Here is a 22783-nt window from a genome sequence, read left to right as displayed (position 1 = left end):
TGGGGCATAGCGGGCAGGGAACGCGTTTCCCACCCGGAGCTCTTTCCGGTGCGCACCGCTGTGAGGCGGGGCGGGCTGTGGGACCCGGAGCGTTTTGCGCGTTGCACCGCGGCAAGATGGCGGACAGGGAGGAGGCGTTGAGGGAGTTCGTGGCCGTGACGGGCGTTGAGGAGGAACGAGCGCGGTTCTTCCTCGAGTCCGCCGGTTGGGATCTGCAGGTAGCGCCGTTCCGGCCCGGCTGTGGGCGGGGCAGAGCTGGGGCCATGCTGTTCGGGGCGGTGCGGGGTTCACCTCGGCCTCCTGCGGGCTCAGGCCTCGGCCCGCCGCCCCTTTGGTCCTCAGCGGCTCCCAGGCCTTGTCGTGCTGTTTTGACCTCGATTTGTATCCTGTTATTTCATTAACACGCGTATAGTCAATATATTAGTGGAGGGAGAGGGATTTGTTGGTGTTCGCTGTGACCCCCCAGTGCTCTGGGGGCTGTTCTGGTAGTGTTACCCCTTAGAAAAGAGGGCCTCGGGTCTGTAGGAAATGTATATGGAGTTAATGGCCTCACATAGTGAACACACACAGCGCAGCTGGCAGCGTCCGGAATTTACTATGACATCCAAAGGGGAAAAGCCCATCAAATGGCTGTGGTCAGAATATGTTATTAATGTATGTGTGCATTGGATCTGTTGCTCTGGAATGTTTGCTGTCATCCTGACACACTCCTGCCCTGTTCCATTTCAGATTGCACTCGCCAGTTTCTATGAGGACGGGGGTGATGAGGACATTCTGACCCTCCCCCAGCCGACACCCAGCTCTGTATCCAGAGGCACCGCAGCCAGGTGAGGAGGGAGCTTCGGTTCAGCCTTGTTTGTTTAACAAGGGGTTGTAAGGCTCATTGTGGATGCAAGTTATGTTTAAAAGAAAACCCCTATTCTCTATTTAAAGCATCAGTGTTTGTTAGTATTCAGAACAGTTGTGCTTTTAGAACTATTTCAGCTCATACGGCTCTCCAGAAGTTGTGAAAACAACCATATCACAAGCGCGGGCCTTATTGCACAACTGATCCAAAGATCAGTTGAATGACTTGTTTCATTGCTCAGGAAAAACTGGAGTAGTGTTGTGAGGTTGGAAGGGAATCACGTGCTCAGTGACAAGGAAGGTGGCTGAAGAGTGAACTCTTCTGCTGGGCCTACAGTCAGTTGTTTTGTGTTGATGTGATTTGCACGGAGCTTCAAGAACATTATTCACTGCTCAGTTCCACCACTGCTGACCTGTGATTTTGTAGAGCATTGAGTCAGACCCTAAAAGTAGAACAGAGTCAACCTGACACGCTAGCTCAGGAACTTCTGTGTCATGAGGCTGATGTGCTGTGATCGACTTTTGCAGTGACCATCGAGTAACATCATTTAGAGACCTTGTTCATGCACAGGAGGATGATGATGAAGAAGAAGAGGGACAGCGGTGAGTTTGCACTTCGACTTCAAACCTGTGTGTTTTATCTCTGCTGTTTTGTGGTAGCTTGCTGCTCGTGTACAGATATCTATGCTTTTTTAAGCAGATTTAAGTAGATCTGCTACTACTGTACTGAAAGATCTTAGCTGAACTGTAAGTAGTTAAATACTCTTCAGGTTTACAAGCAAGGTAAATTGAGTGGAACTGATGCAACTTAAGGTTGCTCAGTGTAGGTGGGCCACCTGGTCCTCTGCAGTCAGATGTGAGCTTGCTCTTGGATGTGTTACAGGCCAGCTGGAAGTTAATAAACCCAGTCTTCCGCAAGTGCTTAATTGCACTTCATTGACTGTGTGTTCATTGCTTCCCACTGAGTCCTGTTGTGTGTGGTGATCTGTCAGTGCAGAATTAATGTTTGCTTTACTCAAAATGCCAGTTATTTCCTCAGTAAGTTACAACTTGTTGCTAAATCCTGCTATAAATGTGCTGGATCCTGTCTCACGCATCCCCTGTAGGAGCTGTGGTCTGGTCTTACACAGAAGTGGTGTGGTTTCTTTCTAGGTTTTATGCTGGTGGCTCAGAGAGAAGCGGACAACAGATTGTTGGTCCTCCAAGGAAGAAGAGTCCCAATGAGCTGGTGGAGGATCTGTTCAAAGGAGCAAAGGAGCACGGTGCAGTGGCAGTTGATCGGTCAGCCAAAAGCAGTGGCGAGAGTAGCAAGCCTAAAGTGAGGAGTGATGAATTCTTCCTTCATTTCCCTCTTTCTCTGTTGGAGTTTATCTATATGTGGCTCCCACTGTGACAGCTGTTTGGACCTGTGGCGTACTAAAACTATCTTAAAGGAACATCTGAGTCTGGACTGCTGTGTTAGTGCAGCTCTAGTTTACTTGTTACAGTGGAAAGAAATGCTGCTTTGTGTCATATTTATTAACTAGTCTGGTCACTGTGCCTGAGGGACAGCAAATGTTGCTGATACTTTGAAGCCCTTTGCTTTCCCTCAGAACAGTGTTGGGGAAAGGGAATTGTGCTGTCCTGGCTATGTGTCATCATGTAACCTCTTTGCCTGCACTTCTACAGCCTTTTGTAGGGGGAGGATATCGCCTTGGAGCTACTCCAGAGGAAGAGTCTGCCTATGTGGCAGGAGAGAGGAGACAAAGCTCTGTTCAGGATGTGAGTGTCTTCCTGTTGTTTTGTAGTGGTCAGCTGAGGGGCTTCTCTGCTATAACTACAAGGCTTATGAGTCAGAGAATTACAGGGCTTGGTGGAAATTCAGGAGGATATGATAAATTCTGCTTGTGAGATTTCTGATTGGAGGAAAAAAAACGTACGTGCTTGGGTCTTATGCAGTAGTTTTTCCAATGAACATTAATTATCTGAGCATTCTTTAGAAGTACAGGGATCTTTTCTCACCCTCTGTAGTATGAATATACTGATTGTAAAAAACAGAGTGCAAAGAGCACTGTGCAGTAAAGCTTTATCTGTTGAAGAGATGCAGAACTTAACAGCATCATTTCAAGGACCCCTTCTGCTTTGTGAGCAAATATCCATCTGGGCCTTGGTGAGAGCTCTGATTTAGGCTCCTTGTCTAACACTTGGCTTTTCAGCAGCCTTTATCAGAAAGGGGTCTGTGTTGTCATCATCTGATGAGGAATGAGCATAACCAGTGCTATTTCTTCTCACCACTGACTGTATCAACCCAGTGGAACATGGCTGGGATGTTTTCTGCTGCTTGAAGTTCCTCTGCCATTCAGCAGCTTTTCATTTTACATCCAGTTGCTCTTATTGGGGTGTTTCAGTGAGGCTGATCATTGTCTGGGTTCTGCTGTAGGTGCATGTTGTACTGAAGCTCTGGAAGAGTGGATTCAGTCTGGACAGTGGAGAACTGAGAAGCTACCAGGATCCATCCAATGCCCAGTTTCTTGATGATATCCGCCGAGGGTATGTAGCAAGAGGGGGTGTTTTCTGAAACACAGGTGTTTATGGTCTTCAGGATTGTAAATCTATGTCACATTTTACCCAAGCTTTCTTATAAGGACTTGTGCCTGTCAGTGGGGAGATGCACACCTGCCTTGTTACTTAAACGAGAGTGCATGAAATTCCGAAGGTTTCTGGTTGCACCAGATACTGTGGCTGCCACTTTCTTTGTACTCTTCTTACTTGCTTCTTCAGGCAGATTCCTTCAGACACTCTCTTTGCAGGGAAGTCCCAGCAGAGCTGCGCAGGTTAGCACGAGGTGGGCAAGTGAACCTGGATATGGAGGATCACCGTGATGAGGAGTATGTGAAACCTAAGAGTGTCTTCAAAGCTTTTACTGGAGAAGGACAGAAGCTGGGCAGGTGAGAAAGCAGAAGCGCTGCTTTGCTGTGTGTGTGACTGAGAGTCAATTAAGAGGTTTGTGGGGGAGCTTATTGATTCATCTTGCTAAAGAGAAGGTACTCAGTGCCTGTGGTATGTGAGGTGTTGGTATAGGAGGAAATGAGGCTCAGTGCTGCGTACTGTGGGCTCTTAGTGGAAAGGGGCAGGTCTCCAGTTTGGAATCACTGTGATGTGTCACATAGAAGCAGTGTCTCTTGATTGTATTACTGCTGTTCCTGTGAGGTTTTGAAGAAGCAAGATGTGGTGCTCTTTGAGGTGAAGGTAAGAGTGAAGCTACAGATGAGTGCCCACTGCCTTGTCACCTTGCTAACTGATTCCTAAATTCCCATTTCCAACTTGCATTGGCGTCTCTTGATTGGAAACCTCATTAGTTGGGCCCAGCAGGTGATGCGCTCACAGTCTGACTCCTAGCGCTCTGCTGTCAGGGGAGCAGTTTGGTTTCTAACAGCATTTTTGTGTCTTCTGTTCTCAGCACTGCCCCTCAGGTGCTGAGCAGCAGCTCCCCAGCCCAGCAGGCAGCAAATGAAGCCAAAGCCAGTTCTGCCATTGCTATTGATGAGTCGGAGCCCGTCACCAACATCCAGATCCGGCTCGCTGATGGGGGGCGACTGGTCCAGAAATTTAATCACAATCACAGGTACAAAGGCAGCAGGAAATGTGGGTTACTAACTGGGAAGGCCTGAATGACAATGCAAATTGTGCTCAGATGGAGCAGGTGGTGAAATCCTGGCTAGCCTACTAAAGGGAGCCTTGGGGATCCTTCTGTATAGATGAATATCATTAAGTCTGTGGGGTTTTAAGGCAGGTGTTTCCTGTTGGATGGACAGGGTTTCTTTCCAAATAGCAGTGGATAGTATCTGGTGATACTGCGTTTCAGATCTTTAACATCTATTAAAAAACCCTTTGAAGCTATCAGGTATTCAGGGATTGGTGCAGTTATTCTCTCAATTCAGACTTTTCAGCTGGGCTATTCCCTTTCTACTGAATGTAGCACTGAGGGGTGCTCATGAACAATTCAGTTCCCTCAAACAAACAAAGCTGGCCTACATACCCTGCTGCTTCCTTAGAGTTCTGTTCTCCTCGCTTCCCTGATCTTGGAGAGAGTGCCTGTCTGTCCATCCTTGTTCCTCCACTTTCTGTGGAAGATGAAGCATGTTCCAAAAGGTTACAAGAACAATCCTTTGGGATCAGGTGCAGGAGGTAGATCTGGTGTCACTGTTGTGGCTGCCCTTGGGAGCTGAGATCGTCTGGGTTACACCTTGTGATAAGCACAGTTGCTTATAGCAGGTAGTATTTGAACAGTTTATTAATGTGTTCATCTCAAAGGGCTCAGAATCCTTCCAGGCTCAAATAGTCGCTTACACCACAGAACTTGAGCAATGTAAAAGAATGCTTAGGTGAAATTCTTTAACCTAGAAAGTAGCTTATTTTGCTAAACTTGTTTTGCCTGTGGAAAAGCATCTTAAATCATAGGCTTGTCTGGCTGCAGCTGACATTGTTACCTGGAAAACAAGTGCAGTGGGTGCAGGTTGCAGACTCTGCAAAGGATGAATTTAAGCTTTTTGTTGTTCACTTCTACCAGCTGTTCAATAACAGAATAACCTTTGTGTGTTTCATCCCTTTGGACAGGATCCGTGACATCCGGCTCTTCATAGTAGATGCCCGGCCAGCAATGGCAGCAACCAGTTTCGTCCTCATGACCACCTTCCCAAATAAAGAGCTGACTGATGAGAACCAGACCCTGAAGGAAGCCAACCTGCTCAATGCTGTCATTGTTCAGAGGTTAACATAAAGGAACCCGTGTCTCGCTACGTGCCTGCTCGCAGTGCACACGCATCATCTCAGCCATGCGTGCACCTGCGTTGTGCGAACACAGGCTCACATCTACTTGTAGCTCTGGGTTCTTAGATCTTGGTTGGACTCTTTAGTTGCATTTCCAATGGGGTTTTTTTTTTGTTGTTGTTGTTTTGGTGTATTTTGTGAATTTTTTTGGTTTTTTTTTTTTTTGGTGATGATCAGTGGACTTTAAAATAAATAAAGGAAACGAACCTGTTTTCAAAGGAGATGCAACCTATTGAGCCACAGATTCTCCCAGGAGAGTTCAGTTACCTTTGTGGAATGTCTTTCTGTGCTCTTTAGAGGGGAAGAAGGTAAGGAGGGAGTTCCCATTTTCCCTCTGTGCCATTCAGATGCTCTTTGCAGTCTGTTACTCTCCCCTCTCTTTTTTTTTTGCACATCAAATATAAATGTACAAGAACGGATGACGTTGCTTGTCAGGATAATGGTTAACGCTGCTATAAAAGTGCTGTCAGGGAAATGGTTGTGAAACAGTTGCTGCTCAGCGTGTGGGAAACTGATCAGTGTGTGTGCAGGTGCAAAGGTTTGCACTGCTGGAGGGAAAGTCCTGACTCTGTTCCTTCAGCGCAACACTTACGGTGTTTGTTACAGTTCCCACCTGCTCTGCCAGCACTTTCTCCTTCAGTCCAGACTGACTGACTGCAGTTTTAATGTGCTGTATTGCGTTTGTTTGAGAAACTCAACTTCCTGCTGATTTTTTGTTCTAAGGAAGGCACGAAGCTGAATCAGCTTGAAATGGCTGAAGCTACAAGGCAAACAGTATTTTACTGGAAAGCAGATTTGATTTTAAGATGAGTTATTGAGTTCAGGTGAAGAACTCTCAGCTGTAGTACCCCTTGATTTATTCCCTTTGCTGAGGATCATGTAGCTGAATGCCTGGAATGCTTCAGCTTCAGTCTGTCCACTCTTTTGGACTCAGGTCTCCATTTCTTTCCTTTGGACAGAATGCTGTGGGTGAATTCACTGCTCATGGACGAGGGTCTGGTAGTGCTGGTACAGCATTGCGTGTGCAAGTTGCCATCTAGTGTTGTGCCGTGGCACTTCTCGCTGCTCTGTAACACGCTTTCTATCCCAGGCCTGTGCTTTGGAGCAGAACGTTAGAAGGCTGTAAGCATTTAGATAACAGCTAGCTGGGATCTGCATTATCCTTTGGAAAAGGATTGCAGCTGTGGTGCGGTCCTGTTCATCCCCTGCCTCTCAGCTGGGAGCTGTGTGGTTGCTGTCCTCACGTTGCTGTGAGCAGAGCGAGCTCTGGGTGCATTGCAGCAGGAGGGCTGGCAGGTTGGGCAGGTTGAGCACGAGGAACTCGCTTGGCTGGGTGTACTAATGCAGAACTGCAGGCAGCAGAGCTCAGCAAGGGCTTTTCTATACAAGTTGAATTAACGTAGATTTTTTCATTACTAAGTGGACACATAGCGTGAGTAACAACATATTTGTAAACTATTATGAAAACAACCATTAAAGGCCCAGAAAACAGGAAAACAGCATCTGACCCTTTCTAACGATGGCTACCATCTGTTCTTGTTTTGGGTGACGTGTGTGCTGCCATCTACTCTCACAGCTTTGGGTTTCCCATCTAGCAGCCTTCCCAGCGCGGAGATGCCTTCAGCTACATGAGATTACAAGCCTTGGGGCTGTTCTGTGTTCTTTCTGGAGAAGAAACTGGTCCGAACATCCAACGTGCAGCTCCCCAGAGGGCTCCCAGCCCATCGGAGCCTTTTCCCCCGGGGCCAGATGGTGGCAGTGCTGCTGTTGAGGCAGAGCTGTGCATTTCACATGAAAATTTGCTTCTTTTCAATTGCCATGTAAGTTGCAGCTCAGCTTTATGACTGTGCTCTGACTGTAGCTTCTTCTCTGTAACTGAGTTTTCTGCAGAACACTGTGTTTCAGCAACTTTCCCTTCCCCACACCGCTATCGGTAGCACTTCCTTCTGTTTTGTTCTTCCCCATCCTACGTAGTTTGTTGTTTCCTCCTCTTCCTTTCCACGTGTCTGCGTTGCCAAGTCCCACATTAATGCCTTCTGACTGCATTTCCCCTCCGAAGCCCTTTTGTACAACTTCCTAGGAACTCTGCCTGCCTACAGCAACACTGAGTTCACTCTCGGGTGTTTCCTGGCAGGAAATGTGGAGCAGACCCAGAGGTTGTGCTCAGGGATTGCTCTGCTGTAGGCATACCCATATCTAGGTGCAGGTACTGCTGTGTTCCTGCCTTGTGTGGTTGAACCATTCACAGCTGCGTTTATTTGGAGCTGTGATTAAAAGGATGTCAGGTGCTCCTGGGCTGATTTCAGATGTTCAATTGGGACATGCTTTCCTTTGAAAGCAGCGCTGCTTTCCATCCTTTGTTATCAAGAACAAGGACCTTGAGCTGATGTTTCTTGAATGTAGTTACCGTGGAGAACAGGCTTAGGGGATTGGTGCTGCAGTCACATAAAGGGTGATGTAAAGGGCTTTCTTTAAAGCCCACTGCCATGGGGGAAGGCTGTGATACCTGCCTTGGGGCAGCAGCAGGCCTGTGTCTCATTGCTGAGTTTGGAAAGAGAGATGGTGTAATCCCATACTGCCTGCAAACGGTCTGTCTGTTGGTGAGCCAGAATGCTTACTGCTGGAGTTCAGGGATTTCAAAGGGCAGATTTCATAGCACAATGAGGTTACTTTTCCTACCAGCCTGAGTGTTCACACTGGTGCTTGTACCTCAAACACATGGCACCATCCAGGTGAGCTCCAGAACTGTGGAGATGTGGCACTGAGGGACAGTGGGCACAGAGAGGTTGGCTGGGGGGGGATCTGAGAGGCCATTTCCAACCTCAATAGATTCCATATTCTTATTTATTCTGGTATCTTTCATTATCCTTCACGACATTAACGTCTGCTGGCTTACAGAGGCAGCAGCCCTTCTCCTGTCCAGTGTCACGTGGTGATGGCTGCAGCTCTGTACCCCCCAGAAGAGCAGCTGTGCAATGGGGTGAGCAGCTGTGGGGGGGGATGACACACACAGAGCACTTGTCAGTGGAACGCATCCAACTGCTGCCATCGACTTCCCTGCCAAAGAATTCCCAACTGCAGGCTTTGCATGTTATTTCAGTGGGGCTGCCTTCCTCTGTTGGCCATAGTGCCCTGCAGGAAGCTGATGGCTCGCACTGGAGCTGCTTGAAGCATTCCTGGGCCTTGGGCTGCTTTGAGAGATAAGACCTTGTGTTTCTGCAGCAGGGAATGGGGTTCTCAGGAAAGGAACTTTCCTTTGTGGTAATTTCCAACATGACATTGTTTCTTAGCCTGCAGAGCTTTGGTTTCTATGAGCCTTTTGCAAAGAGCATTCACAGAACAGAATAATGGGGATAGGCACAGCACTGCTGCGTTCTCTTCCTACCTATTCCTAAGCAACCGTTAGCATAAGATCAGCATAGAGACAGAAGAAGCATCGTCCTCTTGCTCCTCAATGTGCTGCTTTGGTTAGATCTTGTGCAGCGTTCTTAGAAAGCTCGTTGCCATCCTGCTTTAGCAGTTGGCTGCCAGCCGTCCCCCTGGCAGCAGGCTGAGCTCACACAGAGCAGGATGTGCGCTCCCCGCGCTGCTGCAGCCATCGGGACATCCTGTCTAGACCTCATGGGGAACGTTGGCTGCTTGAACGAGGCAGTGCAAAATAAAAGGGTTTGAGGAGGAGGTGAGCAGAGAACAAATAAAAGCTTTTCCTGCGCTGGAGAGAATCGTGCTCTGAGTCAGCCGTGGAGCAATAGATACAGCTGCTTTGGGAAGTGGCTGTTGGTCATCTGTTGATTTTCTAGTGCATCCACAGAAAATGCAGCTATTTGTACCTGGAGAGTAAATGAGTGCCAAAGAGCCGGAGGGCTGAATGCTGAGTGCAGTCTCAAAAGGTGCTTCGTGCCTGGCCAAGTGCAGCACAGCGAGCTGAGTGGGTACAAAATGACCCAGAAAAAAACTGAAACCCAAGGTTTTATGTTTCCTTCTGAGCTTCCCCTTTCGTCTTGGGTGCAGAGAGATGTATTTTGCTTCTTTATGGAGATACGTGCTTAGATATGCCGGTGGGAGACAACAAGGATTTGGTTCCCACTGAGCTGGCTGCGGTCCAGTGTGAGCGATATTTGTGATGGGAGATGTCAGTAAAATCGCAGTGCAAAGAGATGCTGCTGCTGACTCAGTTGTGCTGCGGCTCCTGAACCGCGTTCTGACTCAGCCTGAGAAATGCAGGATTTCTTCATTAACCCCCAATGGCCGAGGGGATGTTGAGCAGGACATGACGCACTTTAAACAGCGCTGGGATGCAGCACAGGTTGAATGCTCCCAGGTACTCCAGGACGGTGCAGTGCTCTGACATGCAGTGATGGATTCCAACCTAAAGGCCCTTTATTAAGGAGCAAAGCGATGAGACCACGTGTGCCCCTCAGTGTCAGCCCATTGCCATGTGCCTCCTCCAGCTGCTTTGTGCCTTTGCTTGCTGGGAGCTGCGTGGTGGGAGCATTGCTGCCTTGGGAACTGCTCCCACGCAGCGGCTGGGCTCCTGCTGCTCCTAATGGAAGAGCAATTTGTGGCTGTGCTGTGGAGACTGCTGGGCTCCGCGGGCTGTGGAAGGGGGCTCAGAATGGCAAATGACTCGTGACTGGGTTCAAACACACTGCGTGGGGTCTGCGCTGCGATGGGAGGTCTCACAAACTGAAAGAGGTTTATAATTACGGATCTTGCTTAATAGAGAAAGTGGGAAATGCATCCCACGCCTCCTGCTCTGTGACTGGGTATGGGCAGCACCGTGCCTTGCACCCATTAAGGAGAGGGCAAAGCAGGGGACAAGGATTCCACAGCCCCCGGTAAGAAGCCAGAATGGGGCTCCTGTTCTTCCTGCAGCCCTTGGGGATGAGGAGCAGCTACACTGAGCAGAACCCCCACCTTGCCTTGCTCCCTGGTGGCTCCAGCTGCCCTCCATGCCCACATTTGGCTCCATATGGTTGGTGGGGTGGTTTGGAGCTTGGCTGACCAATACCCTGAAGATATCAATGTGACAGCAGCCTGCGGTCAGGGATGAAGCACTGGACCTGGTTTGCAGCATACTGCGTTTCTCCATGCAGCTGCAGAAAGCCCACAAGCTGTTGTCCTGCACCACTGCATGCACTCTGCTTTCCAACCTCATTGCACCTTCCCTTGTCAAACCTCCTCCTGCTCTACTCAGCGCTTGGGGCAACGAACACCCCATGAGACACCAAACGACACAGCCGTGCTTCCAGGTGGGCACAAAGGTGCTGCACTGCATAGGGGAGCCATGCTGCAGGGTACTGCAGGGTAAGGTCTGCATCCCAGGGTGCTGCATCCTCACAGCAACGTGTTCTCCACGTGCTCGCTCAGCCCTGCACCCACACAGCTCTCAGCAGGACTGTGGGGGTGTGTAACGGTGTGTGACTCAGGCTCAGAACACACAGCACGGCTCTGCATTGTGCTGCTGTTGCCGACTTTCCAATGGAAGGGGCAGAGATGTGCTGAACTCTGCTGTACCTGCTGCGAGCATCCAGGGAACAAAAGCCGCCACCAAACCCAGAGAAAAGCTTTGGTAATTTTAGAAATGGAACAAACAATACTCCAACGTGCTCCACCAGCGGTGCAAGGTTAATGCTGCAGGATGGGGACGGAGCTCTGCACTACAGGGATAGGGCAGGACAAGCAGGGCACACCAGCACTGCTCCCTGTGTGTGTGTGCAGGAAGGAGCTGGGCCCCTGCATGGAGGTCGCTGCTGGGTGCTTGCCAGATGCTTGAGGCTTGGTACAGTGTTTGCTAAAGCAAATCGCAGCCAAGTCAAATAGAGGTTTTGCCATCGGTGCGCTGAAACGTTCCTTGTATTGTCCCAGCTGGTCCATAGGGATGCCCTGGATGCTGGATATTGCAGTTTGACTCAGCAGAAGGTTGTGCTGCCATTCAGTGAGGGCTGGGTAGGATGAGAGCTGAGCAGAGAGGAACCTGATGAGGTTCAATAAGGTCTTACAGCTGGGGAGGAACAACCACACATCAGTACAAGCTGGATCTCAGCACCCTCACATCTCTCCTGGCAACAGCGAGGGGAGGAGAGGAGGGACTGGCCATTGCTGCAGGCAGCATCGCTGTGCTCGGCCTCGATGAAGCTGGTTATTTTTAGGGCTGGAGCAGTGCATGACCGCTGCTTGACCTTGCAGCTCTGCAGCCTGGTGCACACTGGCAGGATCTGAGCAAATCAGCCTCTGGTTGTGCACTGAATTAATGCGAACCTTGAGCCTTGATCCAGCCGTGGTGGATGTGAGGGGCAGCAATGGCATGTATTGGATGCAGTGATCCTTTTAGGGCCCTTCCAGCTGGGGCTGCCCTATGACTCCATGATGCCTGCAGGCCCCATCTCCTCTCCCTTCATTTCCTCCCACCCCAGGCCTCGTGCACTTCCCCTATTGATGGAACCAGAGCACACAAAGCACCGCAGAATAATGCAAGAAATAACGATATAGCTCAGAGCAGGAAACAAAACCCCACATGATGCACGGTTCACTTCAATATAAAGCATACAGGCAAGGAGCAGAAGCAATTAAGGTCTCCTTCAGCCCATTATCCGCCCTTTTCAGCATCCCATTTTAACGCAGAGCAGCCGAGCTTTTATGGCGGTGTGGGAGGGGGGAGCGGGGCAAGATGGCGTTGTGGGGCGGGGCGGGGGGCGGGGTGGGCTCGATGGCGGCGGAGGCTGCGCACACGTGGCCCCTCCTCCATCCTCCTCCTCCTCCTCCTCCTCCGTCGGGTTGCGGGCGCTGCGGCCGCGCACGGACCGGCACCGGCGGCACCGGCGACATGGGCGTGCACGTGGAGACCATCGCCCCCGGAGACGGTGAGCCGCGCCCCGCGTCCCTTCTCTCTTTATCCCCCCCCTCTTACCCCATCCCCTCCTCCCCCCGGTGCTGCTCTCGGTTCCGTTCCGCTGATGATTCGCATCTTCCCGCAGGGCGGACGTTCCCCAAACGCGGCCAGACGTGCGTGGTTCATTACACGGGTGAGTGCGGGGCGGGGCCGGGCCGGTACCGGGAGGCGGGGCGGGATCTGCCCCAACGCAGCGGTGCGGCCTGCGGGGACACGGGCGGGGGGTGTAGGGCCGGGCCTTGCTTAACCCCGGGGCGATACCGAGGGTCGGTGCGGGGCCAGCGCCTCCCCGCGTTGGGGTGGGGGTCCCGAGGCTCGGCCTGGACCAGCGGGCTGAACCCCCCCCCACCCCCCGTGTCCGACCCTCAGCGGGAGGAGCCGGGCTGAGAGAGCCCCGCTGGGACCCTCCTATAGCCCCATTGAGGAGGGGGCGGCAGAGGAGCCCCCCACCCCTGGGTGGCCGCTGCTGGGGCTCCCCACCCCGCAGCCCTACCCCGACGTGCTCTGAGCTGCCCGCAGCAGCCAGGTGGGTGACGTTAGTTCGGCACGTTGTGTGCTGTGAGCGTGAAAAATGCCCGCAGGGCTCCGCGAGGGGCTCACACACACATACACCCATACACATACACACATATACACACACACATACACATACACACATACACACACACACATACACACACACCAGCCCCCCCTCCAGCTCAGCCCACCAGCACCCAGCACTGACCTGCCTGTCCCCATTACCAGCAGCACGGGCTGAGCTGGCAGCCTGTTCAGGAGCCCCCAAAGCCCCTCTTCCCGCTGCGCTGTCTGAGCTCTCCCTCCAGCCCATCTGCTTCTCCTCCCTCCCAACCCCCCCCCTTCCCTTCCCTTCTTCCCTTCCCCATCCCTATCCCTTTTAATTCCCTGCTCTGGAGGAGAGGAAGCTGCTCACTCTCTCCCGGCCACCTCCTCTGCCGGCAGCCCCGTTTCCTCTGCTGGGGGAAGAACAAAGGGATGCTGGCAGGCAGTCAAGTGGCTCTCAGTGGGCCAGCCCTGCTGCTGCCAGCCCTGCAGCTCCAGCCCTGCTCCCCCCTCAGCACAGGGGCACAGCCGCTCCTTGCCCCATTGCAGCTGTTGGGGGGGGTCGCTGGGGCTGATTTCCTGCCCCCTCCAATTTGCTTTTGGGGTGGGAGGGTGAAGGGCAGTGCAGGACCTGCCTCCTGCCAGACCCTTCCTGGCAGCAGCGAGTAACAAGCTGGGCTTGGGAGTGGTTCTCTGATTTATTTTGATATTGTTTGTTGTTGTTATTGTCTCCTTTTGGCCTTTAGTGTCTCCCCCCCCCCACCTCCCCCTGCCTCATCTGCTCTGTGTTATCAGGCAGCTGAAATCAAAGCCCCCCCCAGCAGTTCACACCTAATGCCCATAGGCCCAGCTCCCCTGCTTTTGCTGGGAGCAGAGAGGGGAGTTTTGCTCTAGCAAAAAAAAAAAAAACAAGAAAGCATTAATTTCCCCCAGCCCCGAGGCTTGTTCATTGAACGCAGTGCAGTGACAGCAGTAACAGTGCTGGGCTCAGGGGCTCCATCGTGAACCCCATGTGCTATTCAGCCCCCTGGCTGCAGTTTGCTCTGTGCAGAAACCCAGTGCTGGAGAAATGCAGCCCCAGTTTGTGAGCTCTCATGGGCACACAGCAGCTCAGCTCTCAGCGAGCTATAGATTTGCAGTCACTTGATCAAAATCCATTTTGCTTATCTCGCCCAGAGGATCCTTTCCTCCTCAGGTGCTCCGTGTCTGCTTGCCTTGTTACAACAGGCACAGAGCAGGTGCTGGATTGCTCTCCCCTTGCCCCACAGCCCACATGTCCTACCCCTGTGCAGCTCATCTGCCCCACTGCAGTGCTACCCAACATTAGTGAGAGCAGCCATGTCAGCCCAGCACTGCAAGGGGTGGACAGACAGACAGATGGATGGGCAGACAGCCCTGTTATGGGAGCACAAGAGGGCAATGCTTGGGGAAGATGGTAGAGAGCATAGCATCCTCCAGGCTGCTGCTTGGGAGCCATCGATCGCTCACACTGGGATTTTCCCAGTGGCAACAGAGACACGTAGGGGGGATTTGGGGGCAATCTTCTCATTCTCCTTTGCTCCCAGGTCAGGCAGGGAGAGAATCCTCAGCAGTGCTTTGGGTGTGCCATGCTCCCAGCAGGATCTGAGCCCGCAGGGGGATGGAGGAGCTCTGCTGGAGAGCTGGCGCAGTGGGGCGTTGGGAAAAGGCTTTGATGTGAGGTCTGATGGAAAAGGCTCTTAAGGAAACTAAATCAAGGGTAAAGTCCTCTTACGTATTCAGCAATGCTCAGAGCGATGCGAGGATGGCTTCGGAGTGCAGAAGTGCATTGATTGTGGGTAGCAGCCCTGATGCTGTGTGCGTCGGGCTCCTGGGGCTGCGTAGCCAGCTTGGAGCAGGGGGTTTGTTCTTGTTCACCCCCCAGCACAGCCAGGACTGAGACCACATCCTCCCTAATGATGGGAGCAGTGGGTGGGTGGGCTGTGGGGAACCATGCAGAGTTGCTCCTTGTGTGACCAGTAGCTATGACCAGGACTGGAGCATGTTTGATGTGACGCAGTGCAAGGAGAGATGCTGGAGAACTCTGACTTCCTTTGGCAGAATGAGTGCAGTGACAGGCAGGACTCTTCCCCCAGCACCTGCACGTCGCTGTGCAGCTGAGCACAGCCTCAGCCATGGCTAGGCACAGCACAGACTCTTCCTGCTGTCTGTGCAGCACCTTGCATTGCTCTCTAGATGCTGCCACGCTCGTATGTGGTTGCAAGATGTTTCCTCTCCTACCGACTGTGCAACAGCTGAGCAGTTGGGTGAGAGCTCAGCACCAGCTCCCCTAGCACCCAACCCCATGCTGTGCATGCACTCGTGTCCTGTGGTGCTCAGCAGAACCCTCAGTGGGAAGGGTTTTGAATCCCATCCCTTCCTCCGTCTGCAGCAGAGGGGTCTGCCTGCTCTGTGCCTGCATCTCGAGGGCTGGATGGAAGGAGATTGGCTGTGGGGCTGCCCCCGTGTCCCTGCTTTCTGCTGTCCCTGCCCAGGAAGGGGATCGCCGCCAAGTCGTGCATTGCAGCCGGCATCTCCCAGCCACTGCCTGCCAAGTGTGGCAGAGACCTGGCATAGCCCTGCTGCCAGCCCTAAATGGAGCTGGGGATGCTCTCTAGAGCCCCTCATCTCCTGTATCGTGCTGCCGTGGAATGACAAGGCCCTGCCACTCCCCTCACTTTGTTTTTTTCCAAGACACCCTGATGTCTGTATTTCTGAGTGCCAGGAGCTGCTGGCAGTGGGGTGGCTGTGCTGCAGGGTCTCCCATTTCCATGCTGCCCTGCACGGAGCTCAGACAAGCTGGGATGTGCCCTGGGCTGGCGGCTGCTCCTGGCCTCCGGCTGTTTGCAGTGTCTGGAGCTCTGCCTCTAGCCAGAGGATGCTTTGCCTGACTAATAGCTTTAAGGTCTTGTTATCTCCTCGCTTGCGGATGGTAGGGAGGAGGAAATGGTTGCTTCTACTTGTCCAAGGCTGGAGAAGTCTCCTGGGAGCCTCTCTGGCAGAGGAAGTTGCAGAGATGAAGATGCCATCTCAAAAGCCTCAGAGCTTTTTATTTCTCTGTTGCATTGCTGAGCTGCACGGCATCCCATGGCTGCATGCTGGGTGAGCTGCCAGAGTGTGGAAGGGGTTTGGGGAGGGGGTGGCCTCTGTTTTCCCCACACACTGTGGTAGCAGCAGCACACCATGGTTTGTTTTCATCTAAGTCAAATTGCAGAAACCATGGCCACAACCTCTGCCCTTGGTGGGGCAGACCTCTGCTGCACTGCCTTGCTTTATTCCAGCCCTGCTTGTGGGGCTGCCTGCATCCACTGTCCTTCCCTTGCCCACATCCCTGCTGCTGCTGTCCTGGTGCCAGGCAGGGCTGGGAGCAGGCCCAGCACCAAGAGCTTTATCCTGGAAGGGGGAAATGAGGAAAACCCCAGATTTGCTGTTCCAAAGTCCAGAGCTGCAGGGTGACCAGGTGAGCTGGTGCTGATGCTCAGTGCTGGGGGCCCTGCAGGGGAGATTTTTGCTTTCTGTGAGATTAAAAGCTTTGTTCTGCTCCCCAAAAGAAATGGGACAGTGGCCCCGTTCTATGTGCAAGCAAGTCTGGCTGCCCTGTGCTATTGCTGGCAGCACTGCTGTGCTTTGTGGTGTGATCTGAGCCTTCCGTGGTGCAATGCTGGGCCCATGGGGTGATGGTGACTGCATTGGGCACTGCTCAGTGCTCTGGTACTTGTTGCTCTCATGGAGATTGTGTGTTTCCCACACCTCCCATTCATCATCTCACCACGCCTGCTGCTGTCCATGCACCTTGCTCACCGCAGCACGAGCCTGGCTGCTGCATCCCGTGCTCTATGTTTTCCCTTGCCCCTGGGCAGTGATGCTGCACCCTGCTCAGAGAAAACCACCGCTGCCCATGTGCTGCTGGACGGGGCAATGGGTTTGTTTTTCCAGACCAGAGAGTTTTCCAACCAGAAAAACAAGTTCTTGGGCTTTTGGGGGAAGTGGAGAAAGGAGAACTGTGTGCAGCAGTTGCTCTGAAATTACAAACCCTCTGGTGCTGTTCATTAACCACGGCCACTCTGCTGCCTGTGCCTGTTGTTGAGCTTTGTGCATTGGGTGGGCAAATCCCCAGGTACAGCACGGCTCCCAGCAGGGCTGTGCTCCCAGTAACGTCGCTGCTCCTATAAGGCAGCTCCAGCAGTGAGATTCCCCAAGAAGGTCACGCAGGGAGCAAGGGAGGGACCATGGAGAAGGGAGGAAATTCCTCCTCGCTCGTGCTGGAGGGTTATATTTAGCCCTGTGGGTATCGATGCCGCTGTGCCTGCGCTACGTGGTGTGTGCTGTGGGACGGGGGCTGCCCTGGGCAGGTGTGGCCCCTACTTGGCACCATCACTCAGGGGCACTTTGGCTCATGGCTGGGTATGGGCAGGCTGGAAGCCAGCAGCACTGACTGCGTTTTGTGCTCGAGGACAGAAACCAGCCCTGGCTCATACGCTGCCATGCAGAATGCTGGTGCTCTGGGATAGGAGAGGTGTCCCCTGTCTGCTGGCTGTCCTCTGGCATTGCCTTCAGGAGGGCTTCTCTGCATGCAAACATCACAGAGCAGGGATGCGGTGATTCCTGCAGCTGGGAGGAGCAATGCTGCCCACCCAAGGGCTGCTCCTGCCCTCCTCTCTGCAGCAGGAGGTGCTGGAGGGGAAGCTCCCCCACTGTGCAGGTGTTTCCCCAAAGCAGCTGGGAAATCCTACTGACTCAGGGCCATGTGAGCTTCCCACGGTGACCGTCACACCTGCTGGGTAACAACCTGATCCCATGACACGAGCCTCACTCCTCCTTCCCCTTTCTGTTCCCCAGGTATGCTGGAGGATGGCAAGAAGTTTGATTCTTCCCGCGACAGGAACAAACCCTTCAAGTTTGTGATGGGCAAACAGGAGGTGATCCGCGGCTGGGAGGAAGGAGTCGCTCAGGTGCCCGGCATCCTTCTCGCTTATGGGGATCTGTGGGGATGTGGGCAGAAATCACGGCGTGCAGCCCTTCAGCTTTCCACCCCCTCCATCATGGGAGGCGTGGGTGTGAATATCACCTTCTGCATTACCACCTGCCAGATGGCAGGAATGGAGCAGGGCCGGGCCGTGCAACACCTACAGCACGTTGGTGACTCAGAGCTGACATTTCTCTACTGAGTCACCTCTGAGCGAGCGCCGTGGGGAGCTCAGGCCCCCTGCTCCTGCTGGAGGTGGCTGTGGGCCCAAGGGGAGGAGGGTGGGGGGGATGTGTGACTGCAGTGGGCTTTGTGCTGCTGGGAGTCTGCACCCACACTGCAGCACGGGGATGCTGCTGTGTGCAGTGAGCAGCCTGGTGCACTTTGGAAATGGTTGCATGAAGGACATCGTCAGCTCTGCTCTGTCTGCTGCCTGCCTTTCCCTCTCATCAGTCCCCTCTACTTGTGCCCAGCATTGGTCTCCGCTCCATTCCATCATTGGGAAAGGAGTAGGGACAGCTCTGCGTTTCTCCTGCTGTCACTCACCAGGTGTTTGCGTGCATCTCACATCCTCATCTTCCTTCCTCCTCCCAGATGAGCGTTGGTCAGAGGGCGAAGATGACCATCTCCCCAGATTATGCCTATGGCTCCACTGGCCACCCAGGGATCATCCCACCAAACGCCACTCTAATCTTTGACGTGGAGCTCATGAAATTGGAATGACCCACCCCAACGCCCTGACCTCGGGTAAGGAGGGGGAGTTATAGGGGGTGGGGGAGGCTCAAGCTCCCGTAGTCTGCCTTGGGGGGAGGTGGGATGGAGGTGTTAGCGGCATGGAGAGCAGCTTTCTGGCTGTGGGCTGGTTTTGGAGGCTTGGGGGTTGCTGTGGGATAGAAGCAGAGCTTGCCACAGAGATGGCACAGTGCTGGTTGGATGTGCCTCAGTCCTCCACGCTGCTCTTACTGTATGGGTTCTGTGATGGGCAGGATGGTGCCTTGCTCCCCACATCAGCAGAATTTGACTTCTGCTTTGAGCAAACCATGCAGCAGGAGGTGGGATAACCCCTTTATGACCACGTTCCTTCCTGCACCGGTCCCTTTGGCTGCCTGTGTCACGGTGCCTCTTCCTCTCCCCAAACAGGTTTGGCACATGGAGGAATCCAGAATCTCAGCTTCAAGAAGAGTGCACATGACTTTGTACGGAGCTTTTCCTGATAGTCCACTACACTCATTGTATAACCTTACACCTTGATTGAATGCCTTTGGTCACTAAGCTTTTGCGTCTGACTCTTCCTCCTTGTATCGTGTTTTTATGTCTTTTTAAACTATACGCCGTAAACCTCAACTCTTTTTTGGGTCACGTTCTTAATCTTATTTTTGTTCCAGGTGTAGACTGCATTCTGTCAGTAGCACGCAGACGGGCTGAGCTTAGATAGGAGTCGTTGGAACAAAAGGAAACCTGTTAGTTAGTTACTTGTTTTGGTGCAGATCTCTACGGTGTTTGAAAACCAGAAATTGCTGCTGCTGCAAAAGCCATAGCAGAGTGAGGCTGTCGGGGCTGAATGGATGTGGAGAACTATGTAGTGTTAGGATGTGTGCAGTTACCTGGAATTGGGGTGCTGGGGAAGCAGCGTTCTCCTCCCTGTGCTCTGGGGGAAGCGCAGCATTGCGGGGCTGCTCTGGGATGGGGGGTGCTCAGCCCTCATCCCCTCCCACCTCCTCCCTTTGCCGTCTCACCTTTGGCTTTGTGGGGGTGGTTGGGCTGTCAGAGCCTCACCCGCCCCCTGGAAATTCAGTCTCTTGTGTTGAGGTTTTTTTTGCTTTAAAACAAAACAGCAGACGGATGGGAGGTGCTACCAGGGAGGTGGTAGAGGGGGAAAGGGGGGGAGCTTGCAAGAAAACACCCCCATCCCCTCTGCCCACCCTGGGAAGGAAACATCAGCCCCTGGCTGCCCCCAGGCTCAGCACAGCCGCCCGTTCTCCTGCCCCTGATGCTGGTCATCGCCGCTTGGCTGCTCTCACGCCATGCATCGCTTCCCCCGCCGCTGTCCCAGCCGCCCCCAGCGCTGCCTTGTGACGTGGTAAGAGAAATCGCCGCCGTTCACTTCCTTCTCCACCGCGTTAAGGTATCGAGTTTTATGATTGCAATAAAAAACGCTTTTTGCTGGCTTTTCTCAGCCCCGTCTGTTGGAGGTTCTTCCCTGGGTGGGGAGGGCTGGCAGCGTCGTGCTGCTCAGTGCTGGGTATGGAGGGATGTGGGACATCGACCTGCCCGACCTGCTCTAATTGCCTTACCGCAAACCCATTAAGTGCTGCCCTCAGCCTCCCCGTGGCTCAGCCTGGTTCATCCCTCCCACTCCGGTGGGACCAGATTTGTTTTGCCCCCTTTTGGAGGCTGGAAAGTGCCCATCCAGCGGGGCTGTGTGCACGGATCGGCTCAGTGGGACCATAAGGCTGTCCTACATCTGGTTATTTCTTGGTGCCGTAGTGATCTGATGCTGGTACCTCCTCTGTTCAGCAGTGCCTTTGCTCCTTTGCAGCCCTTCCTCCCCAGGGCTGCCCGTGGCTGCGTTGTGGTTTCTCACCTGGATGTCAGAGCTCACAGCTGGGACTTTGGGTCTCTCCTGCTGGTGTTTGCACAGCGGATGGTGAGGGGGGATGTGTGTGGCTGCTGCTGTGGGTGCTGCTCTTCTGGCTGTGTTGGAAAGCCCGGTTCAGCACCCAGCTATAGGGTGTGGGTTCTACAGCAGCATTAAAGGCTGAAGGTCCCCAGCCGTGCTGCTCAGATCCCTGTGCCAACACCTGGTTTCTTTGCAAACAACGTTTGCTTCATTGGCCAAGATCAATAACATGTCTGCAGCAAAACCCTGCGCTGCAGCGGGTTCAAAGTCTGTGTTTTAAAGGGGAACATTATGAGGCTGGATGGGGCTGGTGCCTTTGGGAGGGTGCAGAGCTGCGAGCTGTGCTCCCCACCCTGTGCTCCTGAGGCTGGGACCTGCAGCACCTGGGTTGGGAATGTTGTATGTGTGCTGCTGTGATGCTGTGGGTTGGAAGTGAGGTGATCCTGGGCTGGGCAGTGCTGTGGGCCCCCCAGGCTCAAGGCTTTGTTGCAGGACCCTCAGCTTGGCAGCATGAGGAGGAAGGCAGGGAGCTGCCCTGCCCTTTGCTGCAACTGCTCCTAGGCAGAACCTCCCTGTGAGCTTGGGTTTCTCTTCCTGCAGAGCCTTTCGCTTTAATTATTAACCAGTGCCAGGCTGTGCCATGGCTTTGAGGCCAGAGATAAAGACTGGGGAGACCCGGGGCTGCATCTCCTGCTCTGGGGGCAGACAACCCAGCATCCCATTCCTGCCTTCATGTCCGTCTGTCCGCAGGGCTCTGCAGCAGCTGCTTTGAAGGATGGCACTGCACTGCAAATGGTCGCTGAGTGTTTGTGGATTTGCATGCACACACGTGTGCGTGAGCAGGGTCTGTGTGCTCATGGCAGCATCTGTGTGCAGGTGTAGGGCATGCAGTGTGTGTGTGCATGGCTGCACGTGCTGTTTGCAGTGGGCAGCAAAGTCCCAGTGCTGTCTGTGTTCTCTCTGTGCTTGAGCCCACCCAACTCCTTACCCATGAGGCTGGTGCAGCCCCGCTGCTATGGGTGCCATCCTTCCAGGGCAGACCAGGTGCTCGCTCTCAGCTGTGCTTATCATCTGTCTGCTGCTCCCATTGCATTCCAGGGCAGCTGGGCACTGCAGGCTAAAAATAACACTGGTAAAATAGATTGCTTCCTGCTGGCACACAGGGCTGAGCCATGCCCTGCATCAGGGCTGGCCTTGTGCCACATGCACCCACAGAACCAGCATGTGTGGGGACACAGGGTCTGATGGCATCACACAGGTTGGGATGTGTGGCTCAGTGCTGGGCTGACACCCTTCACCTGCAGCCCTGACTCAGTTTTCCCACGGGGCCATCACGAATGGATGCGGGATGTGGCAACGTCAGCCCCACGCAGAGAGGTGTCACGGAGGACAGACACCCACATGGGGCTGAGGGCACCCGCTGTGCCCACCCTGCGCTGGGCAGGGGGCTGTGGTGGCCCCTGGTTGGGGCTGCAGTGACACTGAGCACTGTGATGGTGGCACCTGGGGGTTGTGTGGATGGGAAGGGTGGAGGCCACCCTGGAGATCCATGGCCTCATCCCTGTGGCTCACAGGATGCTCAGAGCCATGGAAATCAGTCCCTATCCCTGTTTGTGTTCCCATCCATGTCCCTATCTCTATTACTGACCCCATCCATGCCCCCATCCCCACTGCTGTGTGCTCCTCCCCGGGGCCAGCCCAGCTGCTTTGCCTTCACCTTCCTCTTCCTCCCCCATGCTCCACCTGGCACAGGGAGGTGATTGTCAGCTGAGGCCACTGGGCCCCTCCCTGGGGATGGGCGCTGCTATAAAAGCACAGGGCCAAGTGAAGGGCAGCGCATAGGAGCTGGAAATCTCTGCAGGTGAGTCTGGAGGGAGCTGGGCTGGGGGGTGAGACTGGGTTTGTGGGATCATCCCCCCCACCTCAGGATGCTGCTACCAGGCAGGATCCTTCCTGGCTCTAGTGGTGCTTGGAGCAGAGGCTGGAGGTGGGCGTTGATGTTTGAGTGATGCTTTTTGAGGCACAGAGCCATGCAGGTATGGGGTGGAGGGGGCTGGCAGGGCCTAAGGGC

At 53.6% G+C, this 22783-nt stretch overlaps 2 protein-coding genes and 1 long non-coding RNA gene across 4 annotated transcripts; 2 read left to right on the top strand and 1 right to left on the bottom strand.

The window, feature by feature from the left end:
- The first annotated feature begins 83 nt into the window (after positions 1–83).
- NSFL1C (NSFL1 cofactor) lies at positions 84–5917 on the top strand. 2 transcript variants are annotated; one of them, XM_015881962.2, is made up of 9 exons: positions 84–218; positions 730–827; positions 1375–1449; positions 1999–2164; positions 2515–2607; positions 3266–3375; positions 3636–3773; positions 4286–4450; positions 5443–5917. In XM_015881962.2, exons 1-9 carry the CDS (start codon positions 117–119, stop codon positions 5603–5605), a joined length of 1110 nt encoding a protein of 369 aa, XP_015737448.1. In that variant the 5' UTR covers positions 84–116; the 3' UTR covers positions 5606–5917. The 2 variants fall into 2 exon arrangements, with proteins under 2 accessions (XP_015737448.1, XP_032304459.1); XM_032448568.1 differs by lacking the exon at positions 84–218 and adding an exon at positions 327–654.
- LOC116654280 lies at positions 5807–13446 on the bottom strand. Its single transcript, XR_004309391.1, has 2 exons — positions 13272–13446; positions 5807–12750 (listed from the first exon to the last, which is right to left on the bottom strand). It is a non-coding gene; the product is annotated as an uncharacterized LOC116654280 (long non-coding RNA).
- FKBP1A (FKBP prolyl isomerase 1A) lies at positions 12365–20268 on the top strand. The gene is made up of 5 exons (XM_015882002.1): positions 12365–12518; positions 12633–12680; positions 17966–18078; positions 18687–18839; positions 19233–20268. Exons 1-4 carry the CDS (start codon positions 12365–12367, stop codon positions 18813–18815), a joined length of 444 nt encoding a protein of 147 aa, XP_015737488.1. The 3' UTR covers positions 18816–18839; positions 19233–20268.
- The last annotated feature ends 2515 nt before the right edge of the window (positions 20269–22783 follow it).

This window comes from Coturnix japonica, chromosome 20 (assembly GCF_001577835.2).
Source record: "Coturnix japonica isolate 7356 chromosome 20, Coturnix japonica 2.1, whole genome shotgun sequence".
Taxonomy (NCBI): domain Eukaryota; kingdom Metazoa; phylum Chordata; class Aves; order Galliformes; family Phasianidae; genus Coturnix; species Coturnix japonica.
This window is presented reverse-complemented; position numbering and strand designations above follow the sequence as displayed.

Bases quoted from the DNA above. Each gene is read 5' to 3' on its own strand.
- NSFL1C (XM_032448568.1), top strand. From the start codon at position 529: ATGTATATGGAGTTAATGGCCTCACATAGTGAACACACACAGCGCAGC. The intron at 3,774-4,285 runs GTGAGAAAGCAG...TTCTGTTCTCAG, and splicing joins GAAGGACAGAAGCTGGGCAG to CACTGCCCCTCAGGTGCTGA. The intron at 4,451-5,442 runs GTACAAAGGCAG...CCCTTTGGACAG, and splicing joins AAATTTAATCACAATCACAG to GATCCGTGACATCCGGCTCT.
- FKBP1A (XM_015882002.1), top strand. From the start codon at position 12,365: ATGGCGGCGGAGGCTGCGCACACGTGGCCCCTCCTCCATCCTCCTCCT. The intron at 12,681-17,965 runs GTGAGTGCGGGG...TCTGTTCCCCAG, and splicing joins GTGCGTGGTTCATTACACGG to GTATGCTGGAGGATGGCAAG. The intron at 18,079-18,686 runs GTGCCCGGCATC...TCCTCCTCCCAG, and splicing joins GGGAGGAAGGAGTCGCTCAG to ATGAGCGTTGGTCAGAGGGC.